General features: G+C 49.8%; 1 protein-coding gene across 6 annotated transcripts in view; it reads left to right on the top strand.

Moving 5' to 3' along the window:
• LOC136114977 (mitogen-activated protein kinase 4-like) overlaps positions 1 to 15,472 on the top strand; it is a 34,224-nt gene extending 18,752 nt beyond the window's left edge. For 4 of the 6 annotated variants that reach the window (XM_071802028.1, XM_071802026.1, XM_065860737.2 and 1 more), the window contains 5 exons: positions 2,868 to 3,977; positions 6,567 to 6,711; positions 10,068 to 10,229; positions 12,124 to 12,325; positions 12,536 to 15,472. In XM_071802028.1, coding sequence (XP_071658129.1) covers positions 3,432 to 3,977; positions 6,567 to 6,711; positions 10,068 to 10,229; positions 12,124 to 12,325; positions 12,536 to 13,223 — 1,743 coding nt within the window. In that variant the 5' untranslated portion in view covers positions 2,868 to 3,431 and the 3' untranslated portion in view covers positions 13,224 to 15,472. Of the gene's footprint in view, positions 1 to 370; positions 1,022 to 1,132; positions 1,834 to 2,867; positions 3,978 to 6,566; positions 6,712 to 10,067; positions 10,230 to 12,123; positions 12,326 to 12,535 lie in introns of those variants that run through there. The other 2 variants (XM_071802030.1, XM_071802029.1) reach the window with 2 other exon arrangements.
• Positions 15,473 to 19,515: the final 4,043 nt, after the last annotated feature.

Below are 19,515 nucleotides of genomic sequence, written 5' to 3' on the forward strand. Positions count from 1 at the left end.
AAACCTTGTACTTCTGGAAGATACAGGAGGCTGCAAAGCAGGAAAACGGGTCCTGCGATTTACGGCTTGAGCCGCAGGAGGGCCGGGAAGAGGCTTTTTGCCGTTACCTGCATTCTGTGACCCTCCCGGGATGTTTATTGATGGAAAAGACTAATTAAGCTCCATCTTCCAATCGGTCGCTGAGAGTTAAGAGCGATGGGAGGTTTGTCCATGTTTCCTTCTGCTTCAGTAACTCCGTTACTGTAACTAAAGCTTGGAGAGATTCCCTAAAGAGATTCAAGGCCATCGTGGGACCGAAGGCAGGGTCTCAGCTTTTGGGATGCTCCCCCCATGGATGCTGCGAGGTAAAGGACGTTCGATCAGGTTTTGCTGGAGGGGGAAAGATACCGAGGCGAAGAGAGGGAACGACAAATTAATCTCATCGTGCTGCTGCCAGATCTACGCGATACAGGAATCGATAAGTTAAGCCCATACGGTGAATACAACCCCTCCTGCTTCGCCTTTAATCTCAGGCCTGGTCAAAAAGGCTGTTGAGATGTAACAGTTTGCAGCATCCGGCCCTTTACAAGGTGTTCAAGTGAGAGATCGTTGCTGTCCTCCTTTAATTAGCACCCGTGGTGCTCTGTTAATAACAGAACCTTGTTACGACGCTTGAGCTTTAATGAATTCATCCTTTGTTTTACGGCACAAGGGGTCCCGATGATAAAAATCTCCGCTACTGCAGCTGCCCCCCTGTGAAAAAAGTGGATTAAAACCATAAAATACCTTCAATATTCATAAAGGAGGAACACACCGCTATATTTCCTGTATATTATTCTTAGATGTACAACGTTTCTTAGGAGTTTGATCGTGTGATTCTCTGTGTGAGCAGCCGCATCCCTTCCACGGACATCACAGGAGCTCCTCGCCTAGAAATGTTGGCCCAAATGATCCCTGAGGCCTTGTCCCGTCCCAACAGATGAGATGAGGGATGAGTTAACTCTGGACGCAACACGCGCCCTGACGCAACAGATGGGACCAGGTGTGAGTTAACTCTGGGTTCATTCTGCGCCGTTATGTGAGTAATCTATATATACGGAAAGAGAGACAAAGGAATGGAAGAAGAGAGAAGGAAAGAGCAGAAAGGAAGAAAAGAGTGAGGGATCCAGGCTCTTACAGCCCCGCGGTGTGGATGACAGGAGTTGTATGATGGCTCAACTACTTTCACCACAATGTTTCCCACCGTGATCCTTATCAATACCCAACAGGCCCCTTCCAACCTGCTCTTTTACCATTTTATGATTTCTTTTCGCCGCGCGTCGTCTTCGTGTAACCACAATTTCATTTCTCTCCGCTCCCCACCCTCTGTTGCGCTCCAGGACCCGTTGGCTCAATTCTGCTGCTGTTCGCCCCGAAGCTCCCATTGAATTTGGCTTTTTCAAGTGGATGGCGGATCCTGCCCTCGTCAGCTTGAAAAAGCCCCAGGGACTCCATCGCTTTATGAAAATAAACCACGTTTTCCATCATCCGCAGCCAAACAGCATCGCTGCTGCTTTTGTGATCGCTCTTGGCCTGGGCAGCTGTTTTCATTAGGCCACTGAAATAACAATTTTACATTCAATAGACTTGGAGAAGCGAGAAAAGAATCAAAACCAGGATTTCTCAGGGTGAATCGGGCATCCCAAAGCATCTCCAGCAGCTTTTCCTGGGATGGGTCCGTAACGAGGACCCAACCACAAGGCCAGAAGCGCAACTTGGCGTCTTTTTCAGGACGGTTCTGCCTCTCTAATTGTGCAAAACGCTGCTGAGACGTAGCCAGGAGCACCCATCGCTTTTCTCAGGACATAAAATAAGGTTCTGTCTTCCCTTTTAGTCTTACTCAGCACATTTTCCCTTCCAGTGCTTCTAGAACCGTACTAATTATTAATAATTAAGCCAACGAGGCAAAACTTGGTTTCATTCCATTGCATCTAAAGTGAGCCAAGCGCCGCGTCCCGTCCAGCCCGGCCTGGGCTCAAAAAACCATGGTTTATAGCGCCAAAAAGTTGAGAAACATGGTGGGTCAAACCCAACATGAAGCCTTGTTGACCCAAGTCCTATTTTACAGAGTTCCCTTTGGGAATTTTTGCTCATTTTTGGGTGGTTTTGACCTCCTCAGCCATCCAGGTGACCCACGCGGAGACTGAGGTTTTAAGCTCTGGCTGGGGACAGCAGGGTGAGCGTGAGCCAGCACTGGGCCCTTGTGGCCAGGAAGGCCAATGGTACCTGGGGTGGGTTAGAAGGGGGTGGTCAGTAGGTCAGAGAGGTTCTCCTGCCCCTCTGCTCTGCCCTGGGGAGACCACACCTGGAATCTCGTGTCCAGTTGTGACCTCTCAGTTCCAGAAGGACAGGAAACTACTGGAGAGAGTCCAGCGCAGCCACCAAGATGCTGAAGGGAGTGGAGCATCTCCCGGGTGAGGAAAGGCTGAGGGAGCTGGGGCTCTGGAGCTGGACAAGAGGACACTGAGGGGGGACTATTAATGGGGATCAATATGGAAAGGGGCAGTGTCAGGAGGATGGAGCCAGGCTCTTCTGGGTGACAACCAGTGACAGGACAAGGGGTAACGGGTACAAACCGGAACACCAAAGGTTCCACTTAAATATGAGAAGCAACTTGTTCCTGGTGAGGGTGGCAGAGCCTGGCCCAGGCTGCCCAGGGAGGTTGTGGAGTCTCCTTCTGTGCAGACATTCAAACCCGCCTGGACACCTTCCTGTGGAACCTCAGCTGGGTGTTCCTGCTCCATGGGGGGATTGCACTGGATGAGCTTTCCAGCTCCCTTCAATCCCTGACACTCTGGGATTCTATGAAACGCTGTTCTCAAATAAATCCATCTCCTCCTTTCTTCCAGGAGCGGCGCTGAGGGATAACCGGTAAAGATCGGATGGCGCTTGGCTTTGCCAGCGAAAAACCAACAAGGGGAAAGCGCCGGAGCTGCAGTTGTGGAAATTTGCGCTGAACGTGAGTTTTGGGCTGGAAAATATTTGCTGCTATCAAGATTTCGACCTGTGGATGGGGAACATGGGGTCTCCCGCTACCGAAAAGGGGGCGGCGAGGCCGCCCGGCCGCCCCGGCACTGAGACGCTGGAGGAGAAACCCAAGAAAGTGGCTGCAAAACGGAGCGACGTTGATCTTTTAGTCCCAAGAATAACAACCTTTTTGCTTTGTTAGAGATCTCCGGGCTGCGTTTATCTGCGCTGCTTGGAAAGTCTCTACCCTTGGATTTCTCACCCGGTTTAAAACATTTCCCTTGCGTGTGTGCGCTCTCATCTCTTCTCGCTGCGTCTGCGTCTCCTCTTGAAGCGATGGAGTAATAATGAGGCGCTTGGTTTCAACCTGCGTTCGTGTTCTTCGGCTCTCGCAGCTTTTCAAGTGACGGAGAGGAAAAAGGAGCCGAAAGAGGACGGAGCCCGCGATGGCAGAGAAGTGCGACTGCATCGCCAGCATGTACGGGTACGACCTGGGCTGTCGTTTCGTTAATTTTCGCCCCTTAGGTTTCGGGGCCAACGGGTTGGTGCTGTCGGCCCTCGACAGCAAGAGCTGCCGCAAAGTGGCCGTGAAGAAAATCACCATCGGCGACGCACGCAGCATGAAACACGCTTTCCGGGAGATCAAAATCATCCGCCGTCTGGACCACGATAACATCGTGAAGGTCTACGAGGTGTTGGGGCCCAAAGGGACGAACCTCCGCGGGGATTTTTTTAAGTTTAACATGGTTTACATCGTCCAGGAATACATGGAGACGGACTTGGCGCGGTTGCTGGAGCAGGGGAAGCTCGCCGAGGAACACGCCAAGCTCTTCATGTACCAACTGCTGCGGGGGCTCAAATACATCCATTCGGCCAACGTCCTCCACCGCGACCTCAAACCCGCCAACATTTTCATCAGCACCGAGGATTTGGTGCTGAAAATCGGCGACTTCGGGCTGGCCAGGATCGTGGATCAGCATTACTCGCACAAGGTAGGCGACGCCGAACCGCGTCCCGATGGCTTCGCCCTCGTCCTTGAGGCCGTTTGGGTGCTGTGGGGTGGGCGCTGGGCCAAGCTGGGACTTGTTTTATCCAGGCAAAGCCCACGGTTGAGCTTTGCTAAGCTCGCCCCGCTGCTGCAAAGCCGCAAGCATGGCCTAGGAAAAGCTCAAGTGCCTTCAGGGATCTTTTATTGCTTTATATCATATATATCAAATATACTCATTTAACTTAAATAATTAAACTTCGTGTTTCTTGCTTTGGTACCTTTACAAAACACAAACTGCCGTTCATCCCCGCAACGCAACCTCATCCGCAGCCGCTCTGCTTATTTTACTCCTCACCTCCTATTTGAAAACCCAATTCCACCCAAATTACACTTATTTAATCATTGAGCGAGCGAGCGGGGACTTTGATATCCAGCCGTATTCTTTCAACTGAGCTAAGTTATCCTTCCCCACATGGTCCTGCGCTTCTTCAAGGGTTTATCATCTCCATCCATCCCCGCTTTTATGTCCTATAAATACTTTTGGCTCCAAACGATAGTGCAGATGTGATCTAGGGATGCAGAGGCTGCTGAATCCTTTACTCAGGTGACAAGATGGCAAAGTGGGACCCTCCTTAGGCTGCTTGTATCTTATGAAATAGTCGAATTATCTCTTCTAAGGGCTCTGTCTGGTGCCACAAAGCGCTTTGGGCATCTACACGGGGCTGCCAGGGGACCATTTACCTCTTGGCAACATTAATTACAACATTAATTGGCAGCAAATCCATGCTAAGGAGGGCGTGACAGCCCTTTTAGGGGCCGATCTCATCCTAAATCGTTTCCAGAACGTCTTCAAACCTTTGAAGTCCTTCCCTTTGGTTTGGACTCGGTGCAAACGTCATCGCTTCCAGTTCATCCAGGAAAATAAAGACATTCCCGGGTGGATCATCAGGAGGTTTTCAAAGGAGATGAGGATGAAACGTTGCTCCGAATTCACCCCGAACGGGACCACCCTCTGCGTTGAGACACCGCAACACCCGCTCCAAATCATTTCTCTTGGTGCTACTTCCTCCAGGTGGCAAGACAGGAATTTTTCGTATGTATTTGATAAAAATAAAACAATTAACACGTTTTTAGGTTCGTTGCTACGTATGGATGTTTTCAGTATATTGCCCATACATTTTGCATCGTTCTCGCGCCCCTGAGAACTCAAATCCATTCCGACTTAGCTTAAGAAGACTAAAATTACAACGTTCTTTTGAAAGCAAAGCCTTGATGATTAAAAACTTAACGACTTTCACGTTTGGAAATGGGAAGAAAACCTGCATTAGGAGCATTATAAACCTCATGTTTAGGCTGAGAGGTGTATCCTGTAACACCCCAGGAGGTGTTTTCACTGCGAATTATGCGATATATCGTGACCGAAAATAGTTTATGAAACTACATCGGTTTGCGTGGAGTTTTTAACAGCGTTTTAGCGTGAACTGTATTAATTTTAATACTCTCCGAATACAATTCAACTTGATCGTTTCGTTGTATTTTCTCTTTTCGTCTTGTTCCAATCCACCTCATTCTGTTAATGCGTTATATTTAATATAGCAAATCCTACTTAGGGATATCCCAGCGTTATCGTGGTGAAATAACCACTCATTTCCAAGCCGGTTCATTGCGGGGCGGTCGCTTCCACCGCCGTTCTTTTCGGCATTCACCGCGTCTCCTTGATTTCAACGGGAGCCGCTGAGCGCTTGGCACTCGCGTCCAATCTCCCGGGTGAGCTCCAAAGAGACGACGGAGTTTTGTCTTCGTCCCACGGGTGCTACCGAGGACGTCCCTGTAAAACCAGGTCAGGCATCGGCAAAGCAGGACGGAGCGCGAGGGCCTTTCCTTTTCTCCCTAAATCCGCTTTTACCACCCCGTCGCTTCATCCTCCTCTTTATGACAAAACCCCATCCCTCTGATGCTCCGCGTGAGCTCGACCGCAGTTCGCTCTATGTGTCCCAAATCAAATCGGGGTCCCCCCGGCAGCATCGCAGCGAGTTCCATGTGTCCTTTCAAACTTGATTTTCGGCCTCAGCGCCATGGGAATTCAGTCGGATCCGTGGGAATTCAGTCGGATCCATGAGCGCTCCAGGTAGCTATGGAGGGATTAAAGATGAAGGATTAACTGGAGGTGGAATCAGCAAAAATGGCACGTTTGGAAATCTAAGCTTGGCATACTGAGCTGCGAAAAGCTTCCTTCGCACACAGCAAAACGCTTCAATAATGTGCTTAACTCCCCAAATGGGATTGATTGTGATTTACATAATACATCCAAGTCTTTAACAATCACCTAAAATAACTTTTGCGGCTCCGAGCTGCAAATCCACGCTATTAAAACCATCTGTCCTTTGGAGGAGATGCTTCGATACCACGGCGCCAAACCGCAAATCATTTTTAGGGGAGCGACAAGAGCTTTTCCTCCTGGGGCACCAAACCAACTCATTTTCCAGTGTCACCTATTTGCTCCTGCAAGATTTCCAAGCGTTGCGGGCATTTTCTCCAGCGTGGAAATAGGAGGAATTCTGACCTTTCTTCCTCTCTCTCTTTGCTCTTTCAGGGTTACCTTTCCGAAGGTTTAGTAACGAAATGGTATCGCTCCCCTCGCCTCCTCCTCTCGCCGAACAACTACACCAAAGCCATCGATATGTGGGCGGCCGGTTGCATCCTGGCCGAGATGCTGACGGGAAGGATGCTCTTCGCTGGTAGGTTTCTGGCTCCTATTGATTAATTGATAAATAAATTGATTTTTCCTCCTTCTATTCTTACTCACAACCCAATTTGAAGGGTTTTTAGCATTGTGGAATTCCCCTCTGCTTGGCAGCTGAAAATAAGGCGGCGGCTAAAAAACACCATAGGATGCAGTAGGGCAGAGATAACATGTCCCTGTCCCAAGAGGTTTGAATTGTGGTTGGTGTCTTCAAGGTATTTTTCATTTGAGGAAAGGCATTTCTCCCACAGCATCCTCACAGCTGAACTGAGGGAGTGCGGTCTGGATGAGCGGGGAGTGAGGTGGAGTGTGAACTGGCTGAAGGGAAGAAGCCAGAGAGTCGTGGGCAATGGGGCAGAGTCCAGTTGAGGCCTGGATCCAGTGCAGTGGCTCAGGGGGCAGTGCTGGGGCCGGGATTATTCGATATATTCATCAATGATTTGGCCGAGGGAATAGAGTGACTGTCAGCAAGTTTGCTGGTGACACCAAGCTGGGAGGAGTGGTGACACTGGAAGCTGTGCTGCCATCAGAGACCTGGACAGGCTGGAGAGTTGGGCGGGGAAAATGGAATGAAATAGAACAAGGGCAAGTGTAGAGTCTGGAATCTGAGCAGGAACAACCCCAGGTTCCAGTGTAAGTTGGGGAATGAGCTGTTGGAGAGCAGTGAAAAGGGAGCTGGGGGTCCTGGGGCCAGCAGGGTGAGCATGAGCCAGCACTGGGCCCTTGTGGCCAGGAAGGCCAATGGTACCTGGGGTGGGTTAGAAGGGGGTGGTCAGTAGGTCAGAGAGGTTCTCCTGCCCCTCTGCTCTGCCCTGGGGAGACCACACCTGGAATCTTGTGTCCAGTTGTGGCCCCTCAGCTCCAGAAGGACAGGGAACTGCTGGAGAGAGTCCAGCGCAGCCACCAAGATGCTGAAGGGAGTGGAGCATCTCCCGGGTGAGGAAAGGCTGAGGGAGCTGGGGCTCTGGAGCTGGACAAGAGGAGACTGAGGGGGGACTCATTCATGGGGATCAATATGGAAAGGGTGAGTGTCAGGAGGATGGAGCCAGGCTCTTCTGGGTGACAACCAGTGACAGGACAAGGGGCAATGGGTACAAACTGGAACACAGGAGGTTCCACTTAAATATGAGAAGAAACTTCTTGATGGTGAGGGTGTCAGAGCCTGGCCCAGGCTGCCCAGGGAGGTTGTGGAGTCTCCTTCTCTGCAGACATTCAAACCCGCCTGGACACCTTCCTGTGGAACCTCAGCTGGGTGTTCCTGCTCCATGGGGGGATTGCACTGGATGAGCTTTCCAGGTCCCTTCCAATCCCTCACATTCTGGGATTCTGTGAATGTCGCTACTCTATTTCAGGCTTTTCCTATAGGCAGGTGTTGGAGTTGTAAAGGTGCGTTACAAGAAGCCAAAGCAAGCGCGTGATTATCAGCGCAGCATTTGAGGCTCAGCTCTGATGGTCTCGAGAAGCGAATCTTGATTGAATGTGATTCCAAGAGCAAACTTTGCTTGGACGCAGATCTATTCATTCAGGAATGAAGCAGCCGCTCTCTTGCCTGTCCAAACTCCCTCCCTGCCCAAAATGTGCAGCGCTGGTCGTCTCTCCGTGGCCCGTTAGCGTTTCGATTGACAAGGTTTAACCCATTTTGTCAGCAGCTGTTTGCAGAGTTGCGTAAATAAATAATGTAGCCCCATTAATAATGGAGAACGATGGTTTCTTCGCGAGTGTTTCCGTCGACTGTCGCTCCCTCTCGCAGCTTATTTGTGAAAGCTGAAAATTAAGCGGTGGGATCATTAACATCGTTAAAATCGCCTCTTTTCCTTCCTCCCTAATCTCCTCGGTCTCCCCTTTGGAAAATGTTCACGTCCAAGGGGTTCAGCTCTGAAAATTGTTATTAAGAATAGATGTGACTCCCTGCTTTAATTTTCATATGTAACTCAACAAAGAGGGGTCGTCCCCACAGCCCCTGGTCTGAGAGGCAGAAGAAATTGGGCGCAGCATGTTGCCAACTCTCAAATCTGGGATTTGGAGCTTTGGAGAGATCCCCAGCGCGATCCGTGCGGAAAACAGGGGAGAGTGTCCGTAACTGAGTGGTTACAGCTCCCTCCAGTGACGACTCCACACTCTGCTGGGGAAGGAAAGGGAAGGAAAGGAGAAAGGAAAGGAGAAAGGGAAAGGGAGGGAAGGAAAGGAGAAGGAGAAGGAGAAGGAGAAGGAGAAGGAGAAGGAGAAGGAGAAGGGGAAAGGGAAAGGAAAAGGAAAGGGAAGGAAAGGAGAAAGGAAAGGAGAAGGAGAAGGGGGAAGGGAAGGGAAGGGAAGGGAAGGGAAGGGAAGGGAAGGGAAGGAAAGGAAAGGAAAGGAAAGGAAAGGAAAGGAAAGGAAAGGAAAGGAAAGGAAAGGAAAGGAAAGGAAAGGAAAGGAAAGGAAAGGAAAGGAAAGGAAAGGAAAGGAAAGGAAAGGAAAGGAAGGGAAAGGGAAGGAGAAGAGGAAGGGAAAGGGAAGGAGAAGAGGAAAGGAAAGGAAAGGAAAGGAAAGGAAAGGAAAGGAAAGGAAAGGAAAGGAAAGGAAAGGAAAGGAAAGGAAAGGAAAGGAAAGGGAAGGGAAGGAAAGGAAAGGGAAGGGAAGGGAAGGAAAGGGAAGGAAAGGAGAAGAGGAAGGGAAAGGGAAGGAGAAGAGGAAGGGAAAGGGAAGGAGAAGAGGAAGGGAAAGGGAAGGAGAAGAGGAAGGGAAAGGGAAGGAGAAGAGGAAGGGAAAGGGAAGGAGAAGAGGAAGGGAAAGGGAAGGAGAAGAGGAAGGGAAAGGGAAGGAGAAGAGGAAAGGAAAGGGAAGGAGAAGAGGAAAGGAAAGGAAAGGGAAGGAGAAGAGGAAAGGAAAGGAAAGGAAAGGAAAGGAAAGGAAAGGAAAGGAAAGGAAAGGAAAGGAAAGGAAAGGAAAGGAAAGGAAAGGAAAGGAAAGGAAAGGGGAAGAATTTCCTTTTCCAAAACATGATGAAAGGAAACAGAAAATCTCCCCTTTTCCAAAACATGGTGCAAAACTCCTCGTTCTCCCGCACGTTGCATTTATTCTGTCTGTAGTTTGTATTTTTGCTTCTTAGGGATTAATATCTTCCGAAAAGAAGGACCTAAATAGAGGATAACGGTGGAGAATTGGCTTCCTGAGAGCCGTAATTTAAGGTTTTTCCGTGTTGTTCGTGTCACTAAACCTTTTGGCTGCTTTCATTGAGCCACAAAACCTTCATCCCTTTGAATACCCCGTAATTTCAATCACAATTTGACAATTAGTCAAAGGATTTCAAAAGATACGATTGCTCGTTTAACTCCTGGATCTCAACTCGCTCCCTGTTTTCTACCCATTTAGGGGGTCACGAGTTGGAACAGATGCAGCTTATTCTGGAGACCATCCCCGTGATCCACGAGGAAGACAAAGAGGAGCTGCTCAAAGTGATGCCCATGTTCATCAACAGCACGTGGGAAGTGAGGAAACCGCTGCGCAAGCTGCTCCCCGAGGTGGACAGTGAAGGTACCGTGGTGCTTCGGTGACGTCCTTCTCATGGGACGTCCCCCAACCGCCCCATTTTCAGCCTGACGTCCCCAGGGAACCTCAGGAATTGTCCTCAAAAGCCAAGTGCATGAAGGGGATTCAGGTATTTGGGGATCTGTGGTGCGTGGTCCCGCCTGGAGCTCGTGCGTCCCCACAGGACCTGCTCGCTGGCCCATCAGGATGCGGGGGAGCGCTCATGAGCGCACGGAGCTCACACGGAAATAGGAAATGATCTTTCAAGACCATAGCAAGGCGCATTTCCTTCGTGCCAGCCTTGCGTCCCTCCCTCCCCATTCCTCTTAGGATCGTTTTGGTTGGAAAAGACCCTCAAGATCATCGAGTCCAACCATTAACCCACCCCTGGAACTGCCCCATGTCCTTAAGAATATCATCGATGTGTATTTCCAACCCCTCCAGGGATGGTGACTCCAGCACTGCCCTGAGCAGCCTGTTCCAATGCCCCTTTGGGAAGAAATTGCTCCTCAGATCCAACTTCAACCTCCCCTGGCGCAACTTGAGGCCGTTTCTTTGTGTCCCTGTCTCCCCTCAGCTCCTGTTCTCCAGCTGAACCCCCCAGGTCCCTCAGCCGCTCCCATCACACTTGTGCTCCAGCTCCTTCCCCAGCTCCGTTCTCTTCTCTCCACTCGCTCCAGCACCTCAAGGCCTTTCTTGCTGTGAGAAGCCCAAAACTGCCCCCAGGATCCGCGGTTTGGCCTCCTCAGTGCCCAGCACAGCGATGGTCACTGCCCTGGGCCTACTGGCCACACCAGTGCTGGTCCAAGCCACTTCAGCTACTCAACTAGAGCTTAAAAATCCAAAATCAGCAGCGCGTTGTTGCGAGAGGGCTGCAAACCACCAGCTTTTGGATCTCAACTTCTTCTTGGAGCGGCTTTGTAGGTGGACTCATCCACCTGCTTTTGGGAGGACGTCAAGACTAAGCCTGGCTTATGTTTGCCGGCGTAACTTGTTGGCAACGCAATACCCATCAGCCTGGGTTGCCCAGGCACCGTATCAGCCACCGGCGAGCGGGAATGAATTTATTCCCTGTCGTTCCTGCGCAAATAAAGGTCACCTGTGCCCTTTACATCATCCACTGACATTTTCCTGCCTCCCTGACCCGTAATATATAACTCATAATATATCATTCCACCGCGCCGCTTGCCCGCAGTCGGTGACCTTATGAAGTTATTGATTGCTTCCTACTTAATTAGTCCGAGCGGTGAAATAATCCCGTGGGAGGCAATCGGATATTGGTTGATGTTTAAGCACCGAGGACCGGCCCTTCCTTTCCGCTGGGTGATTGTGCCGCTAACGAAATGGTCCCGCTTACCCGATTCCATCTTTAATGGGGATATTTCGGAAGGTAAAATGTTGTAAATTAAGAAAATCACATTCCTATTTATTATCTGAATTCTAAGGAACTTTTCCACGCGGGATCATAGAATCGTTGTAGCTGGAAAAGACCTTTAAGGTCATTGAATCCAACCTAAGCAACATTTTTAATGACAGGATTCGATCTTTTCACGTCGTCTCAGTAAAAGGAATCGTCAAAGGATTCACCCTATATGTTTAGAATGAATTTTAGTCACTTTAATTGCACTTAATTTCCTCCTTAATTAGTGTAGAAAGAGTTGATGTTCCGCAATCTTTCTAAAATAATTTAGACACTCCGAATTTGTAAAATATTAACGGGCAAAATTATTTCATAGTGTTGCTCTGAAGACTTCTAAAAATTACACTTTAAATACCCACGGGATGTGACCTTTAGTTCCTTCCTTCCTTCCTTGGAGGGGATTTGTTTTGGGGGATTCATGACAAGGGAGCCGCTGTTGCTTTTGAGGAATTAACGAACTCGTTTCTCTGCGCTTCGCAGCTATCGATTTTCTGGAGAAAATACTGACATTTAACCCCATGGATCGATTAACGGCGGAGATGGGGCTGCAGCATCCTTACATGAGCCCGTATTCCTGCCCCGAGGACGAACCGGTGTCTCAGCATCCCTTTCGGATCGAGGACGAGATCGATGATATTTTACTGATGGAAGCCAACCAGAGCCAGATGTCCAACTGGGACAGGTACGGGCTGTAAAATCCCATTATTCTTGGACCTTTCGGAACCTTACGAATCTCTTCGCTTGGGTGAAGAAGTAGGACCTGGACTGTTGTCTCTGGGCTGAGAGGCAGTTTGATTATTAAAAATCTATAGGTTAAGTGGTGTAGTAGGAAGGAGAAGGTAAAAACATACAGCGGTTTGAGGTGTCGGTTGTCTAATGGTGTTTTTCGCAGGTATCACGTGAGCTTCTCCTCCGATTTGGACTGGAGACACGATAAATACCACGAGATGGATGAAGTTCAGCGAGACCCCCGGGCGGGATCCGAATCCATCGCTGAAGAAGCTCAAGTCGATCCCAGGAAATATTCCCAAAGCAGCTCGGAGAGATTCTTGGAGTTATCCCACTCGTCCATGGACCGAGTATTCGATGCTGATTGTGGGAAATCGTGTGATTACAAAGTGGGGTCACCTTCCTACTTGGACAAATTGCTGTGGAGAGACAATAAACCCCATCATTACTCAGAACCCAAGCTGATTTTAGATTTATCCCACTGGAAAAGAGCGACCATAGCGCCCGCGGCCGAGCTATCGCTGGAAGAAGAACCATCCAACCTCTTCCTGGAGATCGCTCAGTGGGTGAAGAGCACGCAGGTGGGTCTCGAGTGTTCCAATCCTCTTCCGGAGCTTCAGGAACGGAACGCTCCATCTCCTCCTCACCGGCTCCGCAAAGAACCCGCGGAAGCCACCAGCGAAACGGACCCCGAATTCGACTTGGACGTCTTCATCTCCAGGGCGCTGAAACTTTGCACGAAACCCGAAGATCTTCCAGACAACAAGCTCAACGATATCAACGGGGCTTGCATATCGGAGCACCCCGGGGAGATCGTACAAACAGAGGTGTACCAGAAAGAGCGATGGTGAGGAACGCGTGCCGTGGTTCCCCGTTCCTCGCCGACGCTGTGGCCGTTCGGGGCTGAGTGGCTTCCGTCTGTCGTTTTTTACGCTCTACCAAACGCCTTTCTCTGCAAAGGCCAAGCACAAACCACGTGCCCCTTTTGATGCCTTAGAAATGCCTTTAAGGGAATCAAGAGGTGTGATTGAAATATTGAGTTTCTTCTACTGCCTTAACACGCTTGCCTTGCAATCTCTGGGACCTGTTTGAAACGTAAATGTACGAGGGAACGGCGACGGCACATGAGAAGTTTACAAACAGGAGTCAAATCAAGGAGGTACCGGTGTGAGCACGAGCGCTACGGAGAGAACCAACGCCGGGCAGCGTCCGTCAGGCACCGGAGAACGCAACTACGGGGAGAATTTGCCCATCAGACAAAAAAGAACTCAGAGAACATTCACAGGGAAGAAATTCGACCTACAAATTATGGGCCGCTTGGGATTTTATTCCTATTGTTCCAATTGTTTCTTTTGGTTGTTCTAAGCGCGTTCTCCTCATTCGGTTTCTCACCCGTAGCTTCTCTCTCCCATCGCACGAGGTGGATCTGAGTTCTCTGGCTACTTAGGAGGCCCCGTACGACGCGTTTTGGTGGAACAACCTGAGTTGTTTTACCTTCTGACAAAGATGCTGTGAAGAAAACAAGTTCCTGTGGCGCTCGATTCATCGCTTCCCATGGGGACATCATAAAAATGTCACTTTGCGTCCATCTCCTCCGGAAGATCCTGGTGTCGAGAGGCGGTTTGTAAATAGACACGAACGCAACTGATCTACTGTAGCTTCTGTTTTCATCCACACTTCGGAGCACCTTAAAGAGTTTGGATGTGGGAGAAATGTTGTATATTTAATCCAACTCGGCGGGTTTTTATTCAGCGGAAAAACCTGTAAATAGCGTTAAAAAAGCCAATCTCCGCTTATTTCGCTGTGCTCTCCAGCACGCCGGCGCTACTTCCATTTGTAACAGAGAAACTACTGTACTTAGTAACTCCAAGGTCAGTATTTAACTATTATTATTCCGAGGTTAATTATTTCTACCCTTTCAACGAGTAATAAATATTCTGCGACGCAAAGAAAACTCCTGTGGGACTCGGATGGTGACCAACAGCAACATTTGCCGTCTTAACCCTGGTTTCTATTCGTGGTGGGATCAGGTGGAGGTTTAGAGCTTGCGCCAAGCGTTGAGAAACCCAAAAGCTTGTAGGTCTGGCCTTAAAGGGGTGGAAGCACCGTTAATCCCGACGATGAGGTGCGAAGGCTGTGTGGGTGGGATGGGGTGGAAATCCTGGGGCAGAGGGGGGAGAAGATGTTAGGGAGGTGAAGACATCTGGAAGGCAAAGCCGTTGGAGAAAACATCTGGAAGGCAAAGCCATTGGAGGAAACATCTGGAAGGCAAAGCCGTTGAGTTCTGGTCTTTGCTTTGAGTGTTTGGATGTTTAGGAAGGGGAAACGAGGGAGAAACCGAGGGTTTGGTTTCCAGCGCGTTGCGGATGATGAATATACCTCAATTAAAGCTCAGCACTTTTCCTGACGGCGCGAGAGATTCAGACGCCGAAGAAGCGGCGGAAAGGATGCGAATCCGGCCCCGCGGTCCCGCTCGGCTTCGCCGTGTGCGCGGCCAAGGTTGGGAATGGAGTTGTCGGCGCTCGAGCGTGTTCCTGGAGAATAGGAGGAGCAGGTAACACCAAACGTGAGACACACAAATGGAGGCATCAACTCGAAATCCGATGTCTGGCAGCCGACTGAGTTTTTAGAACCTGAAGGACGCGATCGGCGACGCGAGAGGTGACTTAAAACCACGGAGACGCGCCGACTCGTGACGTCGGCAGCGATCAAACCGCATCAGTCGCCGCGTCCTCCGAAACCAGAAGCCATTTTCTTCGGGTTGGCGCGTTCAGCCTGAACATCTTCACCAGAGACGCGCGGGACTATTTGTTATATCACGGCCATGAAAAGAACAGTTTTGCTTTCGAATCTTGTCTTCTAGGGGGGAGTGGGAGCTTGGGGCCTCACACTTAAAGTCTAATATTGACTTTTCGAGCTTCTTGCCGTTGCTCTGATTTTCCACCTCGATTCAGGAGCTGTTATTTAACGTTGTTTCCAGAATGTCGGTGTCCCGTGCTGGGAAAGGCGGGGAGCGAAAGGGGTGGTTTCCGATCACAAGCCAGATTTATTCCTCATCGACAACAATAAAATCTAAGGCCTGAGCCTTCTTTACATGGTAGCACGTAATTATTTTGCTTATTATGAATCTCAAAGTGTTTATTCTTCGGAGATTTAGTGTTAGAATAATGACCAAAACCAACTTCAGCTCACTTTTCAATAGGGATGGAAATCCCACCTGGATCCCAGAGTAAAACCACAATGGAGCGTCCATGAATAATTCAATCAAACAAAACTTTGCAGGATGGTGCAGGTAAGAAGAACCAATTAGGGGTTTGTGCTGGTCAGGGATAGCTGAGAGAAGAGCTGTGATTTATCGCTTTCCGAAGAGTAACAGAATCACAGAATGAACCTCGTTTTATAGCGGAGGTTTCGTCGCTGGCTCCTAATTATCCAGATATCTCCTAAATGAGGTGTCGGACACTGTTCCAGATGTCAGCGCGTTCCGGGAAGCGATACCATCGATTTATGGCTTTTATTGTTTCTTTGAGCTATAAAACCTCAGCGTGGAGCTTTGATCACGTTTTAATATCAACCTTCTGCAGGAAGATGTAGATTTTACGATCCAGTTTAACAGAAGCCAGTTGGACTTGAGGACTTTTAAACTCACTATGAGTTTAGCATTAAGCTTTTGGTGCTTTTATACCTGGGTTTTGGTCAAATAATCCCAACTTGGCGTATACCGAGCGGTCAGGAGAGGGCAGTCCTTCCCCTCTAGGCTGATTTGCTCTATTTTTGCTTGAATGAACAGCCCCACAGCCACAAGTTGGTGCTGAAGGTGCCGATACGATCACACTGGTTATTCCTCAGCCGCCTCCTGGATAAGCAAAAAGAAGGGAGAGAAAGCAATAAACCATTCAAGCCTTGCGATGGAGATTAATTAGTTACTCCTGAAGTATAACGAAGCACGTTAAAGACACAAGGTTCCTCTCCCAAGCCTAAATTTCCAACCTCATTTCAGGCTCCGTGTCCTTCTGTCCTTCCATCAAGACAATTAAGGAGCCGCTTGAGGAGAAACATAAGAAACGTGATATTATAGAAGCAACTGATGCGGTCAAACGCAGCCTAAAAAGAGGCTCCAGATCAAAAGCGGAGACATGAAAGAGCACAAGCGCCAAACCCGTTGTGCCGGTTTGACTACGACGCCTGCTCACGGTTCTATGAGTCACATCTGCGCTGTTAGCGTAAAGGTAATTAGTGGTAGCTCTAAAGATGTCAAGGAGTCAAGGTTTTGGGGGAGAGGTAATGACTTTTAGTGGAATTAATGTAATAAAACACACTATTTTTCTGCCTTGAGACAACAATCATCTTTACTGCCTGGTGTCTGCTATAGCATCTTAATGTAAATGTGAAGAGTCAACAGGGTCACCTCTGTATAGAAGGATTAATCAAACCATATACTTAACCCGTATTTGAGAAGCTGGGAATGTTACATAAGGAGAGGCAAAATTATCCCGAGGATGATCCACGATGGAGAGCGGAGCCGGGACAGTGGAGGAACATCGAGGGCTCCCAGTTCTTCTTTTGGCAACCACAAAGCGACAACATCATGTGCGTCAAAAGAAACTTCTGTGCTGAGGACGAGCCAGGTTGGATTATCTGGTCCAGGTTGGGTTACCAGGTCCAGGTTGGGTTACCAGGTCCAGGTTGAGTTATCAGGTCCAGTTTGGGTCATCAGGTCTGGGTTGGGTCATCAGGTCCGGGTTGGGATATCAGGTCCGGGTTGGGATATCAGGTCCAGGTTGGGTTATCACGTCCAGGTTGGTTTATCAGGTCCATTTGGGTTATCAGGTCCGCATTGGGTCACCAGGTCCAGTTTGGTTTATCAGGTCCAGGTTGGGTTTACCAGGTCCAGTTTGGGTCACCAGGTCCAGTTTGGGTCACCAGGTCCAGTTTGGGTCATCAGGTCCAGTTTGGGCTATCGGGTCCAGTTTGGGTTTACCAAGTCCAGTTTGGGTTACCGGGTTCAGGTTGGGTTACCAGGTCCAGGTTGGGTTTACCAGGTCCAGGTTGGGTTACCAGGTCCAGGTTGGGTTATCAGGTCCAGGTTGGGTTATCAGGTCCAGATTGGGTTTACCAGGTCCAGGTTGGGGTATCAGGTCCAGGTTGGTTTATCAGGTCCAGTTGGGTTATCAGGTCCAGATTGGGTCACCAGGTCCAGTTTGGTTTATCAGGTCCAGGTTGGGTTTACCAGGTCCAGTTTGGGTTACCGGGTCCAGGTTGGGTTACCAAGTCCAGATTGGGTCACCAGGTCCAGTTTGGGTCACCAGGTCCAGTTTGGGTCATCAGGTCCAGTTTGGGCTATCAGGTCCAGGTTGGGTTATCAGGTCCAGGCTGGGTTTACCAGGTCCAGGTTGGGGTATCAGGTCCAGTTTGGGTCACCAGGTCCGGGCTGGGTCATCAGGTCCAAGTTGGGTTATCAGGTCCGGGTTGGTTTATCATGTCCATGCTGGGGTATCAGGTCCAGGTTGGGTTACCAGGTCCAGTTTGGGTTATCAGGTCCAGGGTCCAGGTTGGGTTACCAGGTCCAGGTTGGGTCACCAGGTCCAGCTTGGGTCATCAGGTCCAGTTTGGTTTATCAGGTGCAGGTTGGGTTTACCAGGTCAGTTTGGGTTACTGGGTCCAGATTGGGTTACCGAGTCCAGGTTGGGTCACCAGGTCCAGTTTGGGCTATCAGGTCCAGTTTGGGTTTACCAGGTCCAGGTTGGGTTGTCAGGTCCAGGTTGGGTTTACCAGGTCCAGGTTGGGTTTACCAGGTCAAGTTTGGGTCACCAGGTCCAGGCTGAGTTATCAGGTCCAGGCTGGGTTATCAGGTCCAAGTTGGGTTATCAGGTCTGGGTTGGGTTATCAGGCCCAGGTTGGTTTATCAGGTCCAGTTTGGGTTACCAAGTTCAGGTTTGGTTCACCAGGTCCAGGTTGGGTCACCAGGTCCAGGTTGGGTCATCAGGTCCAGGTTGGGTTACCAGGTCCAGGTTGGGTCCCCAGGTCCAGTTTGGTTTATCAGGTCCAGGTTGGGTTTACCAGGTCCAGTTTGGGTTACTGGGTCCAGATTGGGTTACCAAGTCCAGGTTGGGTCACCAGGTCCAGTTTGGATCATCAGGTCCAGTTTGGGTTACCAGGTCCAGGTTGGGTTACCAGGTCCAGGTTGGATTATCAGGTCCAGGTTGGGTTATCAGGTCCAGGTTGGATTATCAGGTCCAGGTTGGGTTTACCAGGTCCAGTTTGGGTTATGAGGTCCAGTTTGGGCTATCAGGTCCAGTTTGGGTTATCAGGTCCAGGTTTGGTTTATCAGGTCCATGTTGGGGTATCAGGTCGAGTTTGGGCTATCAGGTCCAGTTTGGGCTATCAGGTCCAGTTTGGGTCATCAGGTCCAGTTTGGGCTATCAGGTCCAGTTTGGGTTATGAGGTCCAGGTTGGGGTATCAGGTCTGGGTTGGGTTATCAGGTCTGGGTTGGGTTATCAGGTCCAGTTTGGGTTACCAGGTCCAGGTTGGTTATTCAGGTCCAGTTGGGTTATAAGGTCCATGCTGGGGTATCAGGTCCAGGTTGGTTTATCAGGTCCAGGCTGGGTCACCAGGTCCAGCTTGGGTTATGAGGTCCAGGTTGGGGTATCAGGACCAGGTTGGGTTTACCAGGTCCAGGTTGGGGTATCAGGTCCAGGTTGGGTTATCAGGTCCAGTTTGGGTCATCAGGTCCAGGTTGGTTTATCAGGTCCATGCTGGGGTATCAGGTCCAGTTTGGGTCATCAGGTTCAGGTTGGGTTATCAGGTCCATGTTGGGGTATCAGGTCCAGTTTGGGTTATGAGGTGCAGGTTGGGGTATCAGGTCCAGGTTGGATTATGAGGTCCAGGTTGGGTTATCAGGTCCAGGTTGAGTTATCAGGTGCAGGTTGAGGTATCAGGTCCAGTTTGAGGTATCAGGTTCAGGTTGGGTTATCAGGTCTGGGTTGGGTTATCAGGTCCAGTTTGAGTTACCAGGTCCAGGTTGGTTTATCAGGTCCATGCTGGGGTATCAGGTCCAGTTTGGTTTATCAGGTCCAGGCTGGGTCACCAGGTCCAGGTTGGGTTATCAGGTGCAGGTTGGTTTATCAGGTCCAGGTTGGGTG

The sequence above is a fragment of the Patagioenas fasciata genome, chromosome Z, assembly GCF_037038585.1.
Source record: "Patagioenas fasciata isolate bPatFas1 chromosome Z, bPatFas1.hap1, whole genome shotgun sequence".
Lineage (NCBI taxonomy): Eukaryota > Metazoa > Chordata > Aves > Columbiformes > Columbidae > Patagioenas > Patagioenas fasciata.